Here is a 20,346-nt window from a genome sequence, read left to right as displayed (position 1 = left end):
GTTTTGTGTTTGGGGTTTTTTTGTTGTTTTTTTTTTCTTTTCTTCTCACAGCAAACTAGCTAACTTGAGTTAGCAGGTTGTGACTTTAAAAGTACAGTGTGGAATGTGGAGGAGAAGCAGGACATCGACTATTTCACAAAGGTGAATAGGTCTGGTTACTGAGAAAGAGATGACACACGATCGCCATAGAGAGATCACCTCTTTCCTCTCTGCCACAGAACAAGGCTGTACTCTTTAAGCACAGCCCTACTATTTTAGCAGCCAGGTCAGAAGGTGCTCTGTGTTATCTTAGAAAGATGGAATAAAGCAAGGGGAGACTGTAAACCTTAACTCGCATTTTCTTTGCTTTCTTTATACTTACGTTTAACTTATGGCCCCAAAATTATGTTAATGAATAAGTATCTTGGTAGTCAAAGTTAACGCCACATTTTATTTTAAATCATTATTTCCTCATGAGGGAGTTGACACCCAATGTGTCCTCTCTGCTACATCCAAAGGGAGGAGATGATTTTGGGGCAGCTGAAATGGAGCACTACAGGAAAGATTTCTGTCCCCAGAGCACTTAGCTGTGATGGAGAACAAAAGTCTTTGTCAGCAAACTTTGCTTGAAAGGGAATTAAAAATTTTTCACAACTCTTCTCTCCCTTAAAAACTGTTAGTGCTCCCTTGGGGCTTGTGAGAGCCATGTTAAACCTATGGATTATATATTACTTCAGTACAAAAATGTACTCTAAACCTAGCCACTGCAATCCAGCTAGTTCCTGTTGCTCTGAAGCTTGCCCTTTCCCCTCTGTGTCTCAAAATGCTGCCTCAAGAAGCCAAGCAACTGGGATGGAGCACCGTCCTACGTGGGGATGTCCCCTTACAAAGCTTGGCTGTGACTTTAGAGTAATTGCAGTGCTACTTACCACCAACGTATCCTCCTCCTAGTTTTGCAATGAGTCTTGTGTGCACCAGGCTGGGAAAATTCAGCCAACCTGAATGGTGAATGCAGACACACGTCCCACATCAGGAAAGCATTCCCTTTCAAAAGAGCTCTTAAGAATATGCTTTAAGAAATGCTTAAATGCTTTCCTGAACAGAAATGGACTTAAACACAAGAGAATATCCCTTAATTGGGAGTACAGTGCAGACACAATCACTAAAGCTCGTATTATGTGCCTGAAAATCGAGTCCCAGAGCGTAAGCTTTTCCGAGTGATGGTTAGAGGGTTCCTAGTTGTAGCATGGCTCTGTACAGAAGGATTTGCTTAATCCACCTTGCTTTTAGATTGCAATTTCCCCAAGCTTAGCTGCTCCTTTTAACAGTTCTGAGTTCTACCCCCCCAAAGTTATTTGAATAACTCTTTCAGAGGCAGTACCTTATATTCTGATTTTTCAGAAGCTACTGGTTTTCTACAAACTTTATTCATGTCATCTTGATTGCACAGCATTGCTTTGAACAACTTTTTTATTTTTTATGTAGTTTACCCTATTGCCTTTTTGGGGACTGGGAGAGGAGGAAGAAAAATTTGTCTTTCGGTTCTTTTAGGTTCACTCATTTAGGGTCCTGTTTAGCAGCTGCCAATCCACCCCTACCAGAGCTTTGGGTAAGCAGGGAAAAAGTGTGAATTCGTAATGGTATCACAACTCGTTACAGCAAAAAATCCTGCTCTGTATACATTCAGGCATAGAAACAATACTTCACAATATGTCTGTGTGTATAAATCAAAACAGTCGGTATTCCTGGAGGAATCTCAAAGCACTAGGTAAGCATGGATTAACCAGGACACAACAGAGGTGATCAGGATGCCTGTGACACCTCTGGGGCCAGTTGTGCCAGTCCCCAAGGCCACACGGTTGCGGCAGCCACTCTCATAGCAAGCCTAATAGTAAACGCTCAAAAATACCCAGCTGGGGGTGGAGCTGGGCAGATGTGCTCAGCAGGGCCGATGGACCACAAACTGGGAGAGCCTTGGACTGCGCTAATGAAAACCCTTTTCCGCATTTGTTAACTGAAGCACAGAGATACTAAAGGATGCACCTGGGTCAAGGTTGTTACATCTATATAATTAGACCCAAGATAACTTTTGATTTCAGATCTCTCTCCCTCCCAGCATCTTGAAATGCCTCACATCTCCTTGGTTTCCAGGGAAAGCCCTACTCAGGGAACAAGGCACCTGTGAGCTCTGGATGGTTCCCAGGCTCTACCCTCAAAGTGTGCAAACCAGTGTAGGTACAGTCACTGTGTGCCAGTGGTGGGGATCCAGACACACAGACTCGTGCACCCTGGCTCTAACAACCACCACCGCAACCTCCTGAAATCTTCCGTTCCTGCCCTACTCCTAGACTGACACTACCTGGCAATAGATGAAGTGAGTAGTTAATCTGTACTCCAGGAACAGTGCTGCTGTGATGCCAGGTCTTCCTTCAGAGTGCGAGCTTACAAACTTCCACGTCAGAAACTTTTGGATGGATTAAACAACAACGTTCTGCATGAGTAGCAATGTTACTGGTAACAGCCAATACTGCCACAGTACAGTACTTGTACTACAAATAGGACCGGTGTGCTCAGACCTGTCCAAACACCTGGTATGGCATGTTGCCCAGCAAAAATGATCCAGCTTACGTGTAGTCTTTACCTCTTTAGAAGGTCCCCAAGAGACCTTTCTTTTCCCGTGGTGAGAGATCCCATCCACATACAGGTGGCTCTGGTGAGCCCTATCATCTGTGTTCTACCATCTGAAATGCAACAGTGGCAGAAATGCAGGTTGCTGAGAGAGTTCAGCAGGCCAGGGGACATGCACAAAGGCAATTTCTGTGCGCCAAACAGAGGAGTCAGCTGAAGCTCTGATTCTGACAGCAGTCTCAATGACAAAGGGGCAGGTGTTCAGAATTTACACTTATTTTTGTTCTCAATAATTAAGATACTCCGCATGTAACTTGATTTCTGAGCTGTGCCAGGAAAACTGCAAGAAGTCCACCACAAAACATCAGTTTTGCAGAAATATATTTCATATTACAAGCACGGATAATAAGGGGGTTCTAAATGTCTCTTTTTAATAAAATTACTCTTACTTGAAAAGTAGTTACCTTCTTATTTACCGAGTTTGTTCCCTGGGACTTTAATGATGATGCCTTATACTATACCTTCTTGATGAAGGCCTCCTCTGCATAAGGGCCTCTTCCTTTAATTACAAGATGTGATTTTGTTCCTTTTGCAGTATTGACCTCCCTACTACAAGTCTCTGCAATAAGGCTTTGGTAAGTTGAGGAGTCTGCATAGAAGGAAGATGAGCTACGGGAAGACAAGTAAAAGCACAACATCTGCTAACCTCTGGCTTTGAAAAGGTGAAAGCGTGGGCACTGCCTGCTGTTCTTTCAAAATCCTGCTTAGGGATAGAGCCCTATAGCTACAATAGGGAAGGCTCAGGAGTCAGTATATGTTCAGTGCCTCAGGGTAGATGCTCTTCACTCCCAGTGGTTTCCCTGAAGTCTGTGACGGTCTTAGGCTTATAAGCTAGAGACATGAAGTCCCTGCTTAAACCAAGTGGCAAGTACATCTAGTTTTGCTCCACAGAAGAAAAGGGATAATTTTACATGATGCAGGTCAGGGAGTGACCACAGAGGAAAGAAAACACATGGCGTTTTCTGCTGACAGCTGGTGCCTATAAGAGAGGAACTTTAATTTTCTACTTTGTAGATACAATGTGTAAACTTTTGAAGAGCACCCAAGTGAGTTAGAAACTTTGAAGTCTCCCAAAAGTACCCAAGCCCATTTAGAAAATATGATACCCAGGACTTTTGGAGATATTTGTCCAATGTAATTCGTAAGTGATCGCAAATCATATACATAAGACTGAACTTTATTTCAACTTGAGTTACTGTAGCAAAGTTAAATAAAAATTAACCAGGTCTTTTCACTAACAAGCAAAACATACCAGTATACTAGTCCCAGAAACTTGCTACACACTGGCACAGACCTATTTTGGCAGCTTACAATGGTATAGGAGTGTGTGACACATCACTCAGTGAAAACTGATACAAAACCCCCTGGGGATTATTTACAGCCATTACAGCAGTAAAGTTCAGCAGCACAAGCATGATATAAAAATTGTTCTTCCCATCTACTACAGTTGGAAGACAACTCACATCACTGAAGGCACCAGCTACTATCGAAATGGAGGCGTCTTATAATTCATGTTTCTCTTCACCTGAACAGGGTCAAAATCTGGGTGGGCAACAGGGTCCAACAAGGGGAGGCACAACAGGAGCAAAACAAAGAAAATGGTTTTAGAAGTAGCATATGACGGTGTCACTCTTTTGGGCAGAATACCACGCCCTAAAACACCAGCTGCCTAATTTCTCTTGGAAATTCCTTGCAGAAATAATTGATGTCCAAGGGAGGACGAAGGGAGCTATCTGTTAATGAAAATGGAAAGATTATGGCAGAATTTCTTTTTTAAGGTCATCAGAAAATAAATAAAAGCAAAGACTGCCTCGATGCCTTTCAGTTCCAGCCCTTTGCATTTGTAAGCAGTCTGACTCCAACTCTGTAAATGCATTGGCATCCTTGGCCAAGTCAAAGACCATGAGACCTGGCATTCAAAGTCCCACTCCTGGTGTGTATTTTAATTAATGGGAGCCTGAGTATTATTTGGGAAAGGGGATGGGGCTTGTGGCTTTCACACCAGGTAAAACTTTCTCTAAGTGCTCGCTCTAGTCTCCTTCCGTGTGCATTTCATTCAAGGGCATACATTCCATCTTTTTTCTGTTTTTTTTCTTTTTTGTTTTTGACAATTGGAGGTTTGACAACAGAAGAACAGAGCTATAAATGTAAGGATGCAATATATCATGAGATAAAGTGTGGAGAACATGTCCTCTACTAAAATGCCCCTCGGTGGAAAGAAAAAGCCCAACATGCCTACAATGAGAATTCCCTCTGCTCGTTGCAACTATAAAGGAGCAAAAACCAAAACAAAGCCCCAACCCAAGGGCTCTGCTGTGCACGTTTCTAGGGCATCAGCTCTGGCAGAAAGTTGAAAGGTTACGTTTGTGAAATAGCAGCTGCTTTCCTGCCATTTGATTCAGGCTTCTGCACTGCAAAGTCTCGAAACCGAAAGACAAATCTGACAATATGCTAATCTTCCAATAAAAAAAAAAAAAAAAGTGACTTCTGAACCCTTATCTGTTGAAGAGCTGACAGTGAAGTTCAGAGACGGTTGTCTAACCAGACAAAACGATAGAGAAAATATGCCTTCAAACAAGATCATAAATCTTGAACAGTGCAGGGGAACAAATGTAAAGGGAACGTTTTACCACTAACACCATTTAGTAGCCTCAGTTTCTTTCTCTCCCCTCCACCCCTCCAGCCTCATCATACTTGCAGGGAAGGAGGATGTATCCTGTCAAAGCAATAATATAAACACAAGGGGGGCGGGGGGGTGTGAGTAACAATATATATTGGGTACTGAAATCAGACATTATTTCTATCACATCTGGGTTGTGGGGGGAGAGGAGAGACACAAAACAAATACTGTGCAACCTGAATACAACAGACTTACACCCCTCCACCCCCCCACCCAGCAACACACACACACACACAAAAAGTTTGCATATTGCACAGGGCGCTTGAAGATCATAAATCTATGCATGAGAAAGATGTAGTGGAAATTTTTGGGGGGATTAGAGTTTATTTTTGTCATCTCTGTGAGACAGCTACTCATTCATCCAGATCACAGCTAAGAAAAAAGCTGGTCACAGAAATTAGCAGTTTCAGCTCAGCAGCAAAGTCGCCAGCCTGTGAAGGCAGAGAGAAATTGACTAATTAGCAATGCGCACTAAAACTTGACGGTTCTTTATAGAGAGAGAGAAGAGAGAGGGAGAGCGAGAGGGAGGGAGGCAGAGAGGAGGGGGGGGCTCGCTTTTTCCCCTTCTTTCTTCCAAAGATGTTTGAAATCGCAGTCATTTACGCTCGACAATTTTTACAATAGCCTTGAGCCATAATTTTGCGAGTCTCTCCAGCATCCATCCCCCTGTATGGTCTCTCTCCACCGGCCATGCACGACCGTTTCTCTCCCCAACCGTGGATTTCCTATTACTCTCGTTACGACTCACTGAGCCCCAGGCCCAAGGATAATGATGTGTTGTTTCTTGGTAGCATAATTTGTCACACGTACATTTTTTCTTCTTCTTCTCTTGCAGAAAGCTCTGCGCTCTCTCTCTCTCTCTCTTTCTCTCTCTCTCCTTCTCTCTCTCTCGTACATTTTCTTGCTGTTGCTAATTCATGGTGATCAAATGATGTACGACAAAATAAATTGTAAAGAGTGACTGCTCCGAGTTGGGAACCAGAAGGTTTTTTTTTTCCTTTCTTTCTTTCTTTTCTCTCCCTCTTTTTTTTTTTTTTTTTTTTTTTTTGGAAGGAGCGAGCAAACCTTTAAAAAGGAAGGACAATTGATTTTTTTGGGGGGGAGCTTAAGTGAACCTTTACTTTGGCAGCTGGTTGTGGAGCAGGTAAGTTTCTGGCCTTGTGTCTAACCGTCTCTGTGCATTTTCTTGTGTCTCCTGATTTGTTTGTTGTTGGGGGAGAGGAAAGGGGTGCCTGTGTGTGCGGGTGTGTGTGCTGGAAGTGTGTGCGGGGGGGGGGCAGTTGTGTAACGAACGCGTTTGCAGAATAAACTCCGATTGCAAGAAATGGGCAAAACGAGGAAGAAAGAAGGGGAGGGAGAAAGAGGAGGAGAGAGTGTGTGTGTATGTATGTGAGTGTGTGTGCACGTATGTATGTATGTATGTGTGTGTGTGTGTGCGGTGGGGAGGGGGGGATTGACCGGGTCCACTTAAAGGGAGAGGCTCCGGGAGGTTTCTGTAGCCGGCGGCGGGGCGCGGAGCGGGGCTGAGCGGCGCCGGGGCAGGGGGAGCGGCTGGAGGGAGCCCCGGGCTCTGCCGATAAATGGGGCGGGGGGGGGGGGGGGTGAAGGGAGGCAGAGGAAGCCCAGCGCTGGCAAGGAGCGACTGAGCGCGCTGCAATGGCAGGAGCAGGTCTCGGCGGGATCCCGCCGAGGAGGAGGAGGAGGAGGAGGAGGAGGAAGAGCGGCGGCGGCGGCGCTCCGCGGGGCGGGATGCGGCCAGCGCGGGTCGGTGGCTGCGCAGCCCCCGCAGGTGCGGCCGCAGCTCGGGGCCGCCCCGCCGACTCCCCTCCCGGACCCGGGGGACGCGGTGGGGCCCGGCCGGACCGGACCGTACCGGGGCCGCCGTGCAGGGCCCTGCTCCCCGCCGCCCCCGCCCGCCTCCATCCCCCGTCCTTCCCCCAACTTGAACTTCACGTAGTTACCGGAGTTACGGCAGCGGCGCCGTCTGCTGCGAGGAGAGGCGAGCCGGGCAGGACAGCAGCGGGCGGCCCCTCGCCGGGCCCGGGGCTGCCGCTTCCCCCCCTCCCCCCCCCACCGCCGCCGCCGCCTCCTCCGGGGTGCGAAGCATTTCAACTCCCCCACCCCACCCCCGTTGCGGCGAAGAAGAGGGGGGGCGCTCAACTCCGGTGCCGGCTAGCGGCGGTGCCCCCGCCCCGGGCACGCCGCCCCCGGCCCCGCGGAGGAAGCGGGTCCCGGCGCCTCCGAGTTGCCGAAGAGGCCGGGGGGGGGGGCCGGGGGCTGGCACCGGGCAGAGCGGCGGGGCTGCTCGCCTTCCCGTTGGAGTTTGTCACTTGGTAGTTTCTGTGGGCATCGCGGAGTTTACGGGGGGGGTGTGTGTGTGTGTGTGTGATGGTGGTGGTCTTATTTTGTATGTGATTGCTTGGGTGGGTTTCTTTGGGTTTTGGATTTTTTGGGGGGCGGGGGTGGCTCAGCTTTAAAAACGTCCCCGGCTTCCTCGCTCCTCCCCTGGAGAGCAGCCCGTTTTGCACTGAGGGAGGGGGAAGGGGGGGAGACCAAAAAAATAAACCTCCAGCCCTCGCACGTTGCGGCCCCTCCGAGCGATCCCGGCCGCGCCCGGGGCCGGGGGGGCGGCTCGGCGGGCAGAGGGGAGCCCGTGCCCCGGCTGCGACCCCCGCCGCCCCTGCGCTCACGGTCGGGATGCGCCCTCCGGGCCTCTAAAGCTCTTCTGTTTATTGTTGTGTCGTCCCGTGTGTGTCCCCCCCCACCCCGCTCTCCTCCCCACCCCTCTGCCCAGGTTGGAGGAGGGTTTAAAAGGCAGGTGTGTCGGAGGCCGCTCGCCATGTCCAGATCCGGGGACAGGACCTCCACCTTCGACCCCAGCCACAGCGACAACCTGCTGCACGGCCTCAACCTGCTGTGGAGGAAGCAGCTCTTCTGCGACGTGACCCTGACGGCCCAGGGCCAGCAGTTCCACTGCCACAAGGCCGTGCTGGCCTCCTGCTCCCAGTACTTCCGATCCCTCTTCTCCAGCGGCGGCGGGAGCGGCGGGCACCCCCACGCCCTGGGGCTGGGGCCCGGCGCCCAGGACGGGCTGGGGGGCCCGCCGAAGGAGCCGCCGCCGTCGCAGCCGCAGGAGGAGCCCGGGACCCCGTCCTCCTCCCCGGAGGACAAGCTGCTGGCCAGCCCGCGGGCCATCAACAACCTGGTGCTGCAGGGCTGCTCGTCCATCGGGCTGCGGCTGGTGCTGGAGTACCTGTACACGGCCAACGTGACCCTCTCGCTGGACACGGTGGAGGAGGTGCTGTCGGTCAGCAAGATCCTGCACATCCCGCAGGTCACCAAGCTGTGCGTGCAGTTCCTCAACGACCAGATCTCGGTGCAGAACTACAAGCAGGTGTGCAAGATCGCCGCCCTGCACGGCCTGGAGGAGACCAAGAAGCTGGCCAACAAGTACCTGGTGGAGGACGTGCTGCTGCTCAACTTCGAGGAGATGCGCGCCCTGCTCGACTCGCTGCCCCCCCCCGTCGAGTCGGAGCTGGCGCTTTTCCAGATGTCCGTGCTCTGGCTGGAGCACGACCGGGAGACCCGCATGCAGTACGCCCCGGACCTGATGAAGCGCCTCCGCTTCGCCCTCATCCCGGCCCCGGAGCTGGTGGAGCGGGTCCAGTCGGTGGATTTCATGCGCACCGACCCCGTCTGCCAGAAGCTGCTGCTGGACGCCATGAACTACCACCTGATGCCCTTCAGGCAGCACTGCCGGCAGAGCCTGGCCAGCAGGTGAGGGGGGCGCCGGGGACGGGCGGGGGGGGAGTCTTTCTCTCACAGGCGCCCCCTTGGCGGCTTCTGGCCGCGGGGGAGCGGGGAGCCGACGCGGGGCCGAGGCGGCGGCGGCGGGGGCCGGGCTGGGCCAGGCGCCCTCCGGCGGGGCAGGGGGCGGTGGCTGCGGCCGGGCCGGGCGGCGGGAGCCCGCCCGCGGCGGCTGCTGAAGGGAGGGCGGTGGCGGCGGGGCCGAGTTGCCCGCCCCCAGCACAGCCAAACTTTTCGTCCCCTCCCCTCGGCCCGGCGGGGTCGCTGCGGGCTCCGGGGGGCTGCGGGGCCGCCAGCGCGGTGCTGGGCGCGGGAGGCCTCCCCGGCGGCGGCTGGGCGGGGGTGGCCGCCGCGGCCTGGGTCCCGGGACTGCCCGGGCGGGGGGACGGCTCCCGCCACCCTCCCCGGCCTCCCTCCCGGGGGCCTGGCGGCGGCCGCCGCGCCCGCAGCCGTCCTACCGGGTCCGCGGGGCTGGCTTGTGACCGGCAGGCTTCGTCGTGCGTGGGGCAGCCCACGCCCCGGGAACCTGTTGTCGTTATTTATTACAGGCCGTAGTTATTTATTCCGCCCCCCCCCCCCCCCCCCCCCGTGTTACTCCTTAACAAGGAGTTGCATCTTCAGGGCATTTTAAGCTGTAATACCCGAGCCCTAAATCTAATTAATTATTTTCGTAACTACGTTATTCGTGGACACCCTGGTGTCTCTGATGTGCAGGTGATGTCCGTATTGTGCGTGGAAACTTGTGACTTCATAGTCCTCGCATCTATGACATGTCAGTTATTTTCATTTAATAAGGTAATGAATCATGATGTCAAAGATTGACAATATGAGGTTGGCATTAGGAACTGAAAGCGCAGCATGTAGTTTAATGAGCAGTAAATATACCCGAAAGGAGGGGGGTATTTATTTTACTCCTTTTAAAATACGATTATACTTCATTTCATTCAAAAATGGAAAGGTAATACCGTCTTCCAAGTACAGCGGCACGGTAGCGCAAAAATCAAAGCACACTTCGTATTGTTCAGCTTTTTAACTAATAGGTGGATATTATTAATGACTTAGCAGCAACAAGAAAAACTAGTACATTATTATATATTTTAGGTAATACGCTCCGTTAGCATTAATGCAGGGGATTCTTTATATCTTCATGTAATAGGTACCCTGATGATTTAACTTTGAAAATGCTGTGCCTTCTTTTATTATCTCTGGCTGGCTCGCTCTGTTAGTGTTTTGTCGTGCTTATCACCTTGCTGTCTAACCAATTCTCACTCCGATATCCTACCGTAAAAAACGAATACCAGCATTTTGCAGTGTAAAGTATTTTTGAGACGCCGCTGTCGTAGCTGGCGTGTACCCTTTGCATTTCAATATTCAAAACTGTTGACTTTCAAAAATGCAAAACCCACCACCTCCTCAGTCGAGATTCTGCACGCTGCCAGGGGCATGCCAGGGCTCGTGTCCTGGTGGATTGCTGAGATACCAGCCGGCTTGGTTCAGTGAAGATGCCTTCCAGCTTCACTGGTCCATGTCATTTGAAGGATATGTAGTGGTGTTCTGACCACTGAATGCTTACAAGTATCGTGGATGCTGCAAGAATCTGATACCCCTGTGCTGGGAGCTGGCTGTCCCTGTAAGCGGGAGCGTACACAAAAGGATCGCACTTTAACAGGACCTAGATTAGATTCTAAGTCATGCTTCCTTAATGACTTATGGGGGACTCCAAATACCACAAATACCACATTTTTTATTTGTAGTAGGTCTGCACATCTGTGGAGACAGTGGTGTTTCAGAGACCCTTAACCATAGCGGGTGAAAACATACCATCACCTTCTCAACTTTAATGTGTGTTTAATGATAGCGTCATAACTAGCTTCTCTTGACTGGGTTCTTTGGTGGTGATGAAATCGGAGCAAAACCGTTTAGATTTCTCTTATTTATAACCAGGCATTAGAACTTACTCAAGATACTGGAGGTGTTGAAATAGTCTGTGATACAGAATACAGTTGGTATATTTTCGTTTTGGGTCTTGGATGGTATTCCTGGGAATTCATAAATGTCATGAAGGCCTGTCTTTGAATCTTAATCATATTAAGATTTCATCAGGCTGCCTAAGTGTACAAATGCCTTCTTAAACAAAGAAACAAGAGAAACATACCCAAGACTGGAGAGATTTCCAGACTTGTCCTTCCTGTTAACTCATAGTTTCTCTAAAGCTGCAATGACAGGTTGACATTCATTCAGTAAAATTCTATTTTAAGAAAGAAAATCTGCAGAGAGTTTCTTAAGTTACTAATTTGCAGAAGGAAATCTTAAAAGTAACTAACAGTTAAAGTACATGTGCAAATAGATAAAAATTATTAGACAGAAAAAGACTTTAAAATGTTGATTACCTTTTCTCTGAGCAATGGTGACCTTGGTAATTTGGAGTTTAAAGTTTAATGAAAGGTCGTTCACAAAAGATTCTAAATGTCTTTAGAAAGAGAATAGCAGCATGGGTTGGTGAGAAATACAGGCAGCAGCACAGTGCCATAGCCGCCTGCTTACCGCATATGGAACAAATTGGGAGACTTGCACTCAGGATTAGCACTTGCCAATAACTCTTCTGCGTTTTTAAAAAGAACATGGTTTTTTTGTAACATGCTACTTAAAACCAAAGTGTGTACACATCCATGCGTATACTCCTGCTTTGGAGTACTTTGGAAATGGGGCTACTTACATTTCTTAAACAAAATGAGTGTAATTGGAAGGTCGAAATACAGTGATTCTCCTCTGAAATGTAACTAAAAATAGCACTGGTTCTTTCTTTAGGCTTGTTTTTTATATGGTAAATCACGTGTGCTTGCTTTTCTGACAAACACAAGTTTCTGCTGTTGTCAGGCCTGGAGGAAAGCGATTTTGGATCATAAGAGCCAGTCTGTGTTATATAAGCAAAGTTACTTATAAAGTTTGTGCTCCAAATGCAGATCCTACAGCACAAGTGATGCTGGGGCTAGAAGGCACCTGGGTTGTCTTTTGTGCCACAATGAAAAATGCTCTTTACCTGCAGGGAGAGGAGATCTTTCCTTCATGAAATTTCCTGATGGAAGGTTACACTTGAATGCCTTCATGCATTTTTGCAAAATTATTTTTCAAAATACAGCAACTAAACGATTGTAGTTTAAAAAGTTAAGGAATGATGTTCCTGACGTGAACCCTGCCACGCACTCTGAGGTTCAGGACTTTACCATGGGGCTGTGTGTTTTGGCTCTGACCTGGCATTTGATCAGGTGCTCAACTCTAAGCAAGTTAGTAATTCTGTTGACTTTGCTCTCCCTTTTTCAGGTTAGTGCTGGAGCTTTCTGGCCTCTGGGATCCTCACCTACAGTAGGGCCTCAGCACGCAAACTGCTATTAAAGGCTTTTGAGGCACAGTCAGTGTTGACATCAGTAGGAAAAATCCTAGCTGATTTCAGCATGGAATGGGATCAGGCCCATTATGGTGACCCTGAACATTAGGCTTAAATGATATCTGTCTCTCAGGGACAGACAGACAACTCTGTGCTGTGTCATGTTCTCTGTTGTTCTGGGAAGAAAATGCATTTAGATAAAGGAATGTTCATCTTCTAGTTACTTATTTGACTCTCGGGACTTCACTGGAGTGTTGAGTTGATCAAAATGTCTCTGTGCTTTATTGTGTAGTATAATATATTTTGTACAATACATGGTATGTGTTTTCAATTTTTTAAAAAGTTCTGGGTTAGAGCATTACCGGCTGCTGGAAAGAATTTCACTTTTAAAGATGAGTGAACTAGTGAGAATTATTATTGCTTCCATGTTTATTTGAAACAATGAAAATAGTTAAAAATGCATCACTGCTATGAAACACCTAGCTTTTAACTTTAATTTTGCTTATGCTAATGCAAAATATAGCTGTAGACAGAGAATGGAGCACTATAGAAAAAATATTTAAATTATGGGGCTGATTATTAAATGTTTTACCTAAATATTGTTGCCTTTTTATAGAACATTGCCATGACTTTATGGTTTCGCTTGCCTGTAACTATTTACAATGATTTCTGTTCCAGAAAGACGTGAGAAGATAGGCTGGGTGGGAAGAGGCAGCCCCTTACGGCCTGGGAGTTGTTTGTCGGCTGCAGGACACATGCAGCTCCTCTCAACATCAGTGGTTTAAGCTGGTCAGCTCCTTCCAGGATTTGCAGGCAGAGCAGCGGTTAGATGTCTGTACAGCTGCATCAGGTACCTGAAGGCAGAGGGGAGTGAGGAAAGTCAAGCTGGGAGAGAGGGGGAAAATGCAGAAAAAGGAATAAAGATACTCCAGGGGAGAAACAAGACATAAGTAGCGGAAGCAAGAAGGTACAAATGAGGGAAAACGGGAGAGAAAAACAGTTTTGAAGGGAGAAAAGTGAAAGAATAGGATACCAGACAGGAAAGGAGACAAGCCAAACAAAAAAGACCCCAGCAGGTAAAGAGAGGGAATGAAACAAAAGGAAAAAACCCTAATTCTTGGCAGCGACAGCATCTGTTGTCAATAACAGCTGAGTATTTCAGTTTCTGGAAAAGCTATTTCAGATGTGGGGGAGGAAAAATGAATGGGGATCAACCAAGTGACCTGAGTGGGAAAAGTTGTAGGCAGGAAATTCGTAATTAAAGAGTAAAAGAGAAAGGAGGGAAATAAAAAGGTAAAGACAGAAGGCTAAGCCTGACTGTGCTGTTTTCTGGGTTTGGTGAAGTCCCAGCAAAAAAACAGACCCAGCTGTTTTTCTATACTTTTGTTCCCTGGACCTTGGGGAGATTAGAAGCACAAATTCTGGTCCTGCTGAGCTAATTGTAGAGGTTTTTATTTTTCTTTAATTTCAGCAGGGAGAGGGTGTCATCCAGACTGTTTGGTGTTAGGTGATATTAGTGAAAGTGACAGCAAATTAAACAGTGACAGGTGATGAAGATGATATGACCAGTTTTCCCTCAATAGGAAAGTGGTAACTGTTGATGAAGAAGGAAAATGAAGTGATGAACAGTGTGAGATGCTAGCATGTCTCTGGAAGAGGTATATGCCCGGTCTGTTTTACTTTCTGCAGAGGAGATTAAAAATTTGAAGAAACTGGTTACATCCCTTGGCAATTCAATAATTTCCTGTTTGTCTACAAATCTCTCAGACTGTAGTTCAATCTGACTTCTTTTTCTGCTAAGATTTTTGTACGATCTCAGTAGGGCTTGTTTGGTGGTTGTAAAAAAAATTGCTTGTTTTTTCACTGAAACACATTGTTGTATGTTCTAGTAACAGCCACCTGCCTGTCCTTTTGTGATCCTGACACCAATATTTGGATTTTTAACTAATATTGGTACTCATGGTTAATTGCAAGTGAGAAATATTTCAGACCCCAAATTAACATGCAGATAAAAACCCTAACTTAAAATGTATGTGAATTATTAACTTATGCATTACAATGTGGTTGAAGTGAAGATGAGGCTCTGGTTTATTTTAGTGGGCTTTGGATCAGGTCTTCTGTGCTTGAATTAATATCAGGAAATTGTACCTGTGCCAGGATTCTCTCAGCTGAGCTGCAGAAGGGAGACTGACACATCAGAGACTGCAGGGAAGTGAACCACAGACCTGTAGTCAGTTTAATCCTAGTTAGTCTCACCTACTTGCCTTACTTGCCTTGTGTGCATTCATTTGCCTTTGGAGACAGGCTAGTGCTGAAGTGTAAGTGGGGAGATGTCAAGCATCCAAGAGCAAGGGAGGCCTGGAGCTCAGGTTACAGTTGGAGGCAGCCGTTGTCCTAAAAAGTCTGCTGTGGGTCAGGACAGTCCTTGGGAGCCTTCTTAAAGACATGTATGTCCTGGCTGGTAGAATCCTTGAGAGCTGCACAGATGATAGCCAGTTTCTTGGCCCAGTTATAGTACTTTTTAGGAGAAACATAAATTATGAAGAGCATTTAATGACCTTTCTTAGGGGCAACCATCTTTCCAACAGCTGTAGATGAAGATGGGGTGCCAAGTACCATGTGCAGGTACTCCCCCTGCCAGCCAGTGTCCCGGTCAGAGGTCCTAGTTGGGATAGCCTCCTTTGTGAACTGCCAGCCCCTCCTGATTCACGTCCTTAAGCAACACGTAGTCCTAATACCTCCAGCTCCTTCCCTACCTCCTGCCCGCTCTTGCTCCAGAAGCTCAGTTTCTAAAAATCCCCTACTTCAAGGCCTTTTGAATGTCTAAGCTACTCATTTTCCCTTACCAGTCTGCCTCATAGGCTCCTCCCTGCTCCCAGGCCACTTTGCCAGATAGGGGTCTTCCACAGATCCAACCTACTTGAGCTTCACCCCCACCTGTTCCTTCTCTTGAATCCTCTGCTACCAGGGCACCTGGCCCCACAGTGCCCCTTCCGCCAGGCTCCCTGCCTCACACACACCAATGCCGACTGCTCCAGACCTCTCAGCTTGGATCTCCAGAGGCTGCTGCAGCTGGTTGGGCTGTGCTGCTCCTCAGCTTTCCATCACCCTGCCCCTTTTAGCACTTGAAGCAGCTTCAAGTATCTGCATCTCCAAACTCTCTTTCCAAGAGGGGAAATCTTTTACTGGATTTCAAGCTGCCTTGTTCTAGAGTGAAAATTGAGTTAAGTTAGAAAAATAATCTTTGCACTCAAACTGAGGGCAAAGTGCCTGTGAAAATGGGAACTTCCTCCTCAAAGGCTGTACTTCAGCAAAAATGCCCCTTTCCAGCACCTGCAGCATATTTACGAATCCTGTAGGTCCCTAAAAAATGGAGCTGTCTCCCATGAGGTCCTGTGCTGTTCTTGCCCGTGCTTTGGCAACACGATCAAGGACTGTCCTGTCAGGGAAAACATAGGTCACAGGTGGTGGCAGAGCCTTCTAGATAAGGAATTTCCCTCTCAAAGTCCTCCTAGTGTGATTTATAGTTACAGTGTACATTTTACAAATGGAGTGCTGTAGGATCATGGTGATCTGTCTTGGCTGCCTGTGTGTCCTGTCTGAGGCTTTTCTGTCCACTCTTTGCCTGATGTGCATCCTCTTCACGTGGAAAGAGGAGGTAGGAAGGAGAGGGTCTTTGAAGGCACGTTGTGGCCTGGGGTCACTATAGTTTTTTTCCTTATAGCAGAAGAATACAGAGGTTCCGAGTCTGTAACTGCTGAGCAGTAAATGGAACAGAGCTGCGACAGTGTAATTGTTCGGATTTGTACTTGAAGAGAAAATACAGCGAGCCTTGGGGGCAAGGGGAGTGAGGAGAGCAAACGTAGAACGCAAAATCAATCATATTTGCTGCCTTCCTGAAATTTTCTTTAAAGACCGTCATGCCTGGTACTTAGTAGTCGACACTTCTTGCTGTATTCTTGGAAAGCAGACAATAAACTTTGAGCAAATATTATCACCTGCCAAGTTCAATGGAAACAGACAGTTTACACTGAAGCTGGAAGTTGATGCCGCAGTTGGTTCTTCTTATCTTCCCTTTCAGGGGAAAAAAAAAAGGCAGTGGAAAAGGTAACCAGTCATTGCTTGGGTGAGACAGCAGCAAGTTGTGTTTCTCCTCCCCAGCTTCCTAAGGAAAAAGAGACTCATCTGGGGAGAACACAGCCTCTGATGCAGAGACCTCCTGTTGTCATGGTCATCTGATACAGAATCAAACAAAAAAAGGACCTTCCTGACTATTCACAGCCTAAAATAAAAGAGTGATTGAAATTTCCTGGGGGAAAAATATGGATTTGACCACCCTGAAGCATTCTATAAACATTTCAATTTTCCACCTCTGCCTAAAACAAACAAAAAAGGGGTGGGGAAGGGAAAGCAAGTTGTGAAACCCTCTAGCTTTGTTTTCTTTAGTTTTATTTTTAAAAGTATTCAGGATCAAGGGAATTTCTTGAAGGTTTTCAGAACTTCCAACGATATAGAAAATCAGTTGTTTGCATAGTTTTGCCAATGAGATTCATGACACGGGAGGTTTTGTGACTCATTTACCAATATAAGCTTTGGTAGTAAAATACCTTTGATTCAAATCCCTTGCAATGCTTCAAATACTCAGTGATGCTAGTAATGGTATCTTTAGCATTCAGATCTCGGTTCAAAAATGACTTATTTGTGTAGATATTCTCACTGTAGAAGTACTACTCATGATCTCACATAGGTGACACATCTATTAAAGCCTTTCTCAAGCTATAAGGAACAACAGTGTTGTATATGAATACAGCAACCTTGGCAGGACTCCGTCTGGGAAAGCTACTTTGTGGGGAACTGTACCAGTCTTCTGTCAACATGAAGAATAAGCTGACAATACAGAGAGACAAAGATGAAAACAACATTCCTGTGTGTTCTAACCAAAGGAACACTGATGGTAGGTGCCACTCTTCCAGGATAGTTGCCCACCCCTAAGCTATCTGTTAGTTCAGAGGCTCTTATCCCAAAAGGAAGGGGCATTAAGTTTAAAAATCTGCCAGCTAAAAAAATACCCTAACTCTTAAAGATTTATTTATACACAATTCTAAACTAGTAACAGCAGTGGGATTGCATTCATAAAGAATAATCAGGTATTCAGAGCTCCAAACAGATTCTAGGCTATTTTAATACAGGGGATGGAAAATTGTCTGCAACTGTAGAAATAAAGGAAACGTTAACTTGTCAGGTAACTTTGCAGCAGTTGAGTGTGGCCTGTCAGACTCTGGTCAGATTCACTTAGCTTTAGACTTCTGCTTTTTAGATAGAGACAAAAAGGAAAGATTGTTGGAGCAGCGGCTCTCCTTTTTTTCTATGCATTTGTTTAAAAAAAAAATGCATTGGACAAAAAAACCAAACTAGTAGATTCAGAGGATAAAACCAACAATTGATATCTGCAGCAAATGATTCCCAACTTAGTATTTATGTTCCTAAACTTCAATCTGTCAGTGGTCAGCAACATGTATTAAATGAGCAGGAGAGTGGGTGTCTCTTGGGCATCACTGAACCTCCTCAGTGAATGTCATGGTGATCTCTGCTGCAGTGAAGACTTCTACCTGGGGCCTTCTGCTAAGCATGCCGACACTGAGGATGAAAAGTTTGAAAACCAAAGTCGTCATGGCACTAAAGTGAATGATAAGACTGGTTTCCAGCTACAGTATCAATAGAAGGTTTTTTCACATTCTTTCAGGTGTGCCTTGGGCAATATGTATGCCTTAGAAGAGTCAGAAAAATCCACTCATAAAGCAATATTCATACATTCAGCATATCTTTGAACATATTTTGAACTTAAGAATGAAATAATTTCTTGGCCGTTTGCAAGAGACCTCAACATGCTTTAGGTTTTGACAAAACTGAGATATTCTTTTAGGTCCGTGCTTTGCCCATGAGGAGAAAGATATTCTTGGTGGGTCAGAGTTCCAGCAGAAGTCTGATCTGCAGCACTTGGTCTGGCAGCTGTGAGAGCTCAGGTCCTTCCCCGGCAATGCTATAGGGTTAGGAAGAGATTGTGGATGCCTATTAGTTGTGATGTTCATTAGTTCATTTTATGTGATAACAAAACCTCACAAAAATTCTCCGTCAAAAATAAATTTTACATTGTATCTTACAGCTTTCATCAAGTTCATAGTTAAACTTCTGGATAATGATATTTTCTCTCTATTAAACATGTGTTGCTAATTATGGCTATCTTTGCAGTCAACTGCTGAAGCCAAAATCCATTGAAATAAGCAGTTTTCATATGACACTTTTGTTGCACTGAAATGCCTATCCAGGAGCAGGGAAGGTAATTGTCAAAGATCTCATCACATGTTCTGTGATGGCAAAACAGTTTCTTCAGTCACGGGCAAATGGATGCCTGCAGCATCAGTTCGGATTTGCAGACTGCAACTAGATTCTCCATTACATTTTTGTTGAACACAATACTCCTTCAGATGCCTTTTTAGAAGAAAAAGGTTACTAAGGACCATCCTGGTTTCTGAAGATTAATTTAAGTCTTTAATGTTAACAAACAAAAGGTCTGCAACTGAAATGGTTATTGCAACATTGTATTTAGCTCTTTGTGTATTACCTTGAGGTTGGTATCTAAACCTCACTGCAGTATTTTGTTTCGGCTGCAGGTTAATACAACCACTTCTTCTGAGATTCTTGCTATTTCTTGTTTTGACAGTATGCGTCGGCTTCCACTTTCTCAAATCCTTTCATGGATTTGGATTTGAGGATGTAAGTAAAATTCACCACCCGATCACCTGCTGTTGCTGGATCTGGTGTGGTGGTCTGGCTGTTTCTGTTTGTGCCTGAGTTCAGTGAGCAAATACCTGAAGTTTGACTTGGCTCTGCTGCATTTAAGGTCAGCACTCAAGCAGGAGTGAGGCATCCCATGTCTGTGAGGTCCCTGGTCTGAAGAGCCACCTGACTTGCTCCATGCTCAAAGACAAAAGAGAATTAATGATCCAGGTTTTTTGTTTTATTATAGCCCTGAGTTAAGAGGAAAGTACAGTTGAATAGTCTTTTTTTTTTTTTTAATTGATTACCATGATCACCTGTATATCTTAGATGCAGTTTTCTTTCTGATGTTTAGCACTACTCTGAATGCATTAAGAACCATGGGACTGCCACTGCATCGTTGTATTCTTTCAATTTCTCTGCATTTGCTAATGCAGAGAGAGGGGAGCCTTACTGCATTGTTTCAAAACTGGAATAGTCTGGAGAAAACCTGTTGTTGTTGGGGCTTGTTTTCTTGCCAGCCTTGGTAGAATGAACTTCTACTAACTGCCCAGATAAGGAAAACCCATCAGTGCAAGATTGATGGATATGCTAATAATGAAAAAATGTACAAGAAGAGTATTGCCCATTCATATATTTTCCATTAACATAAGGTTATCAAGCTTGCAAAAGAGCTTTGGGTGGTTGTCAGGTGTATTGATGTCTGTTACTCTCTTTTCTACTGATTCCTTGTGAGTTGATAAACAATCTTGGGCTCAGCATTTTGCCCTGTGTATTCATGGTTAGTTTAGACTATGGGCAAGTGAACTGAGTTTTAGAGCTGATGCACATCGGCTGCTGCCTTTGAAGTGAGTAGGATTTAGGTATGTTGATGGGTATTCAACATCTCTGGAACCAAAGCCGTTTATACGAGTTCTCAAATTCCTGGGTTGGTGTGCCTGAAGGAAATGATACAAGTTTGAAAATGTTGACTTTAAAATATAATTTGGTTTCCAGTCTTGTAAGTAGAGAAATTTCAGACCACATGGGG

General features: G+C 46.3%; 1 protein-coding gene across 1 annotated transcript in view; it reads left to right on the top strand.

Annotated features, from left to right (window-relative positions):
- Positions 1-6,911: 6,911 nt before the first annotated feature.
- KLHL14 (kelch like family member 14) overlaps positions 6,912-20,346 on the top strand; it is a 66,442-nt gene continuing 53,007 nt past the window's right edge. The window contains exon 1 of the mRNA XM_075084953.1: positions 6,912-9,124. Coding sequence (XP_074941054.1) covers positions 8,187-9,124 — 938 coding nt within the window. The 5' untranslated portion in view covers positions 6,912-8,186. The remainder of the gene's footprint in view (positions 9,125-20,346) is intronic.

Source organism: Phalacrocorax aristotelis, chromosome 2, assembly GCF_949628215.1.
Source record: "Phalacrocorax aristotelis chromosome 2, bGulAri2.1, whole genome shotgun sequence".
Lineage (NCBI taxonomy): Eukaryota > Metazoa > Chordata > Aves > Suliformes > Phalacrocoracidae > Phalacrocorax > Phalacrocorax aristotelis.
The sequence above is the reverse complement of the archived record's forward strand: the minus strand, read 5'-3'. Positions and strand labels throughout refer to the sequence as shown.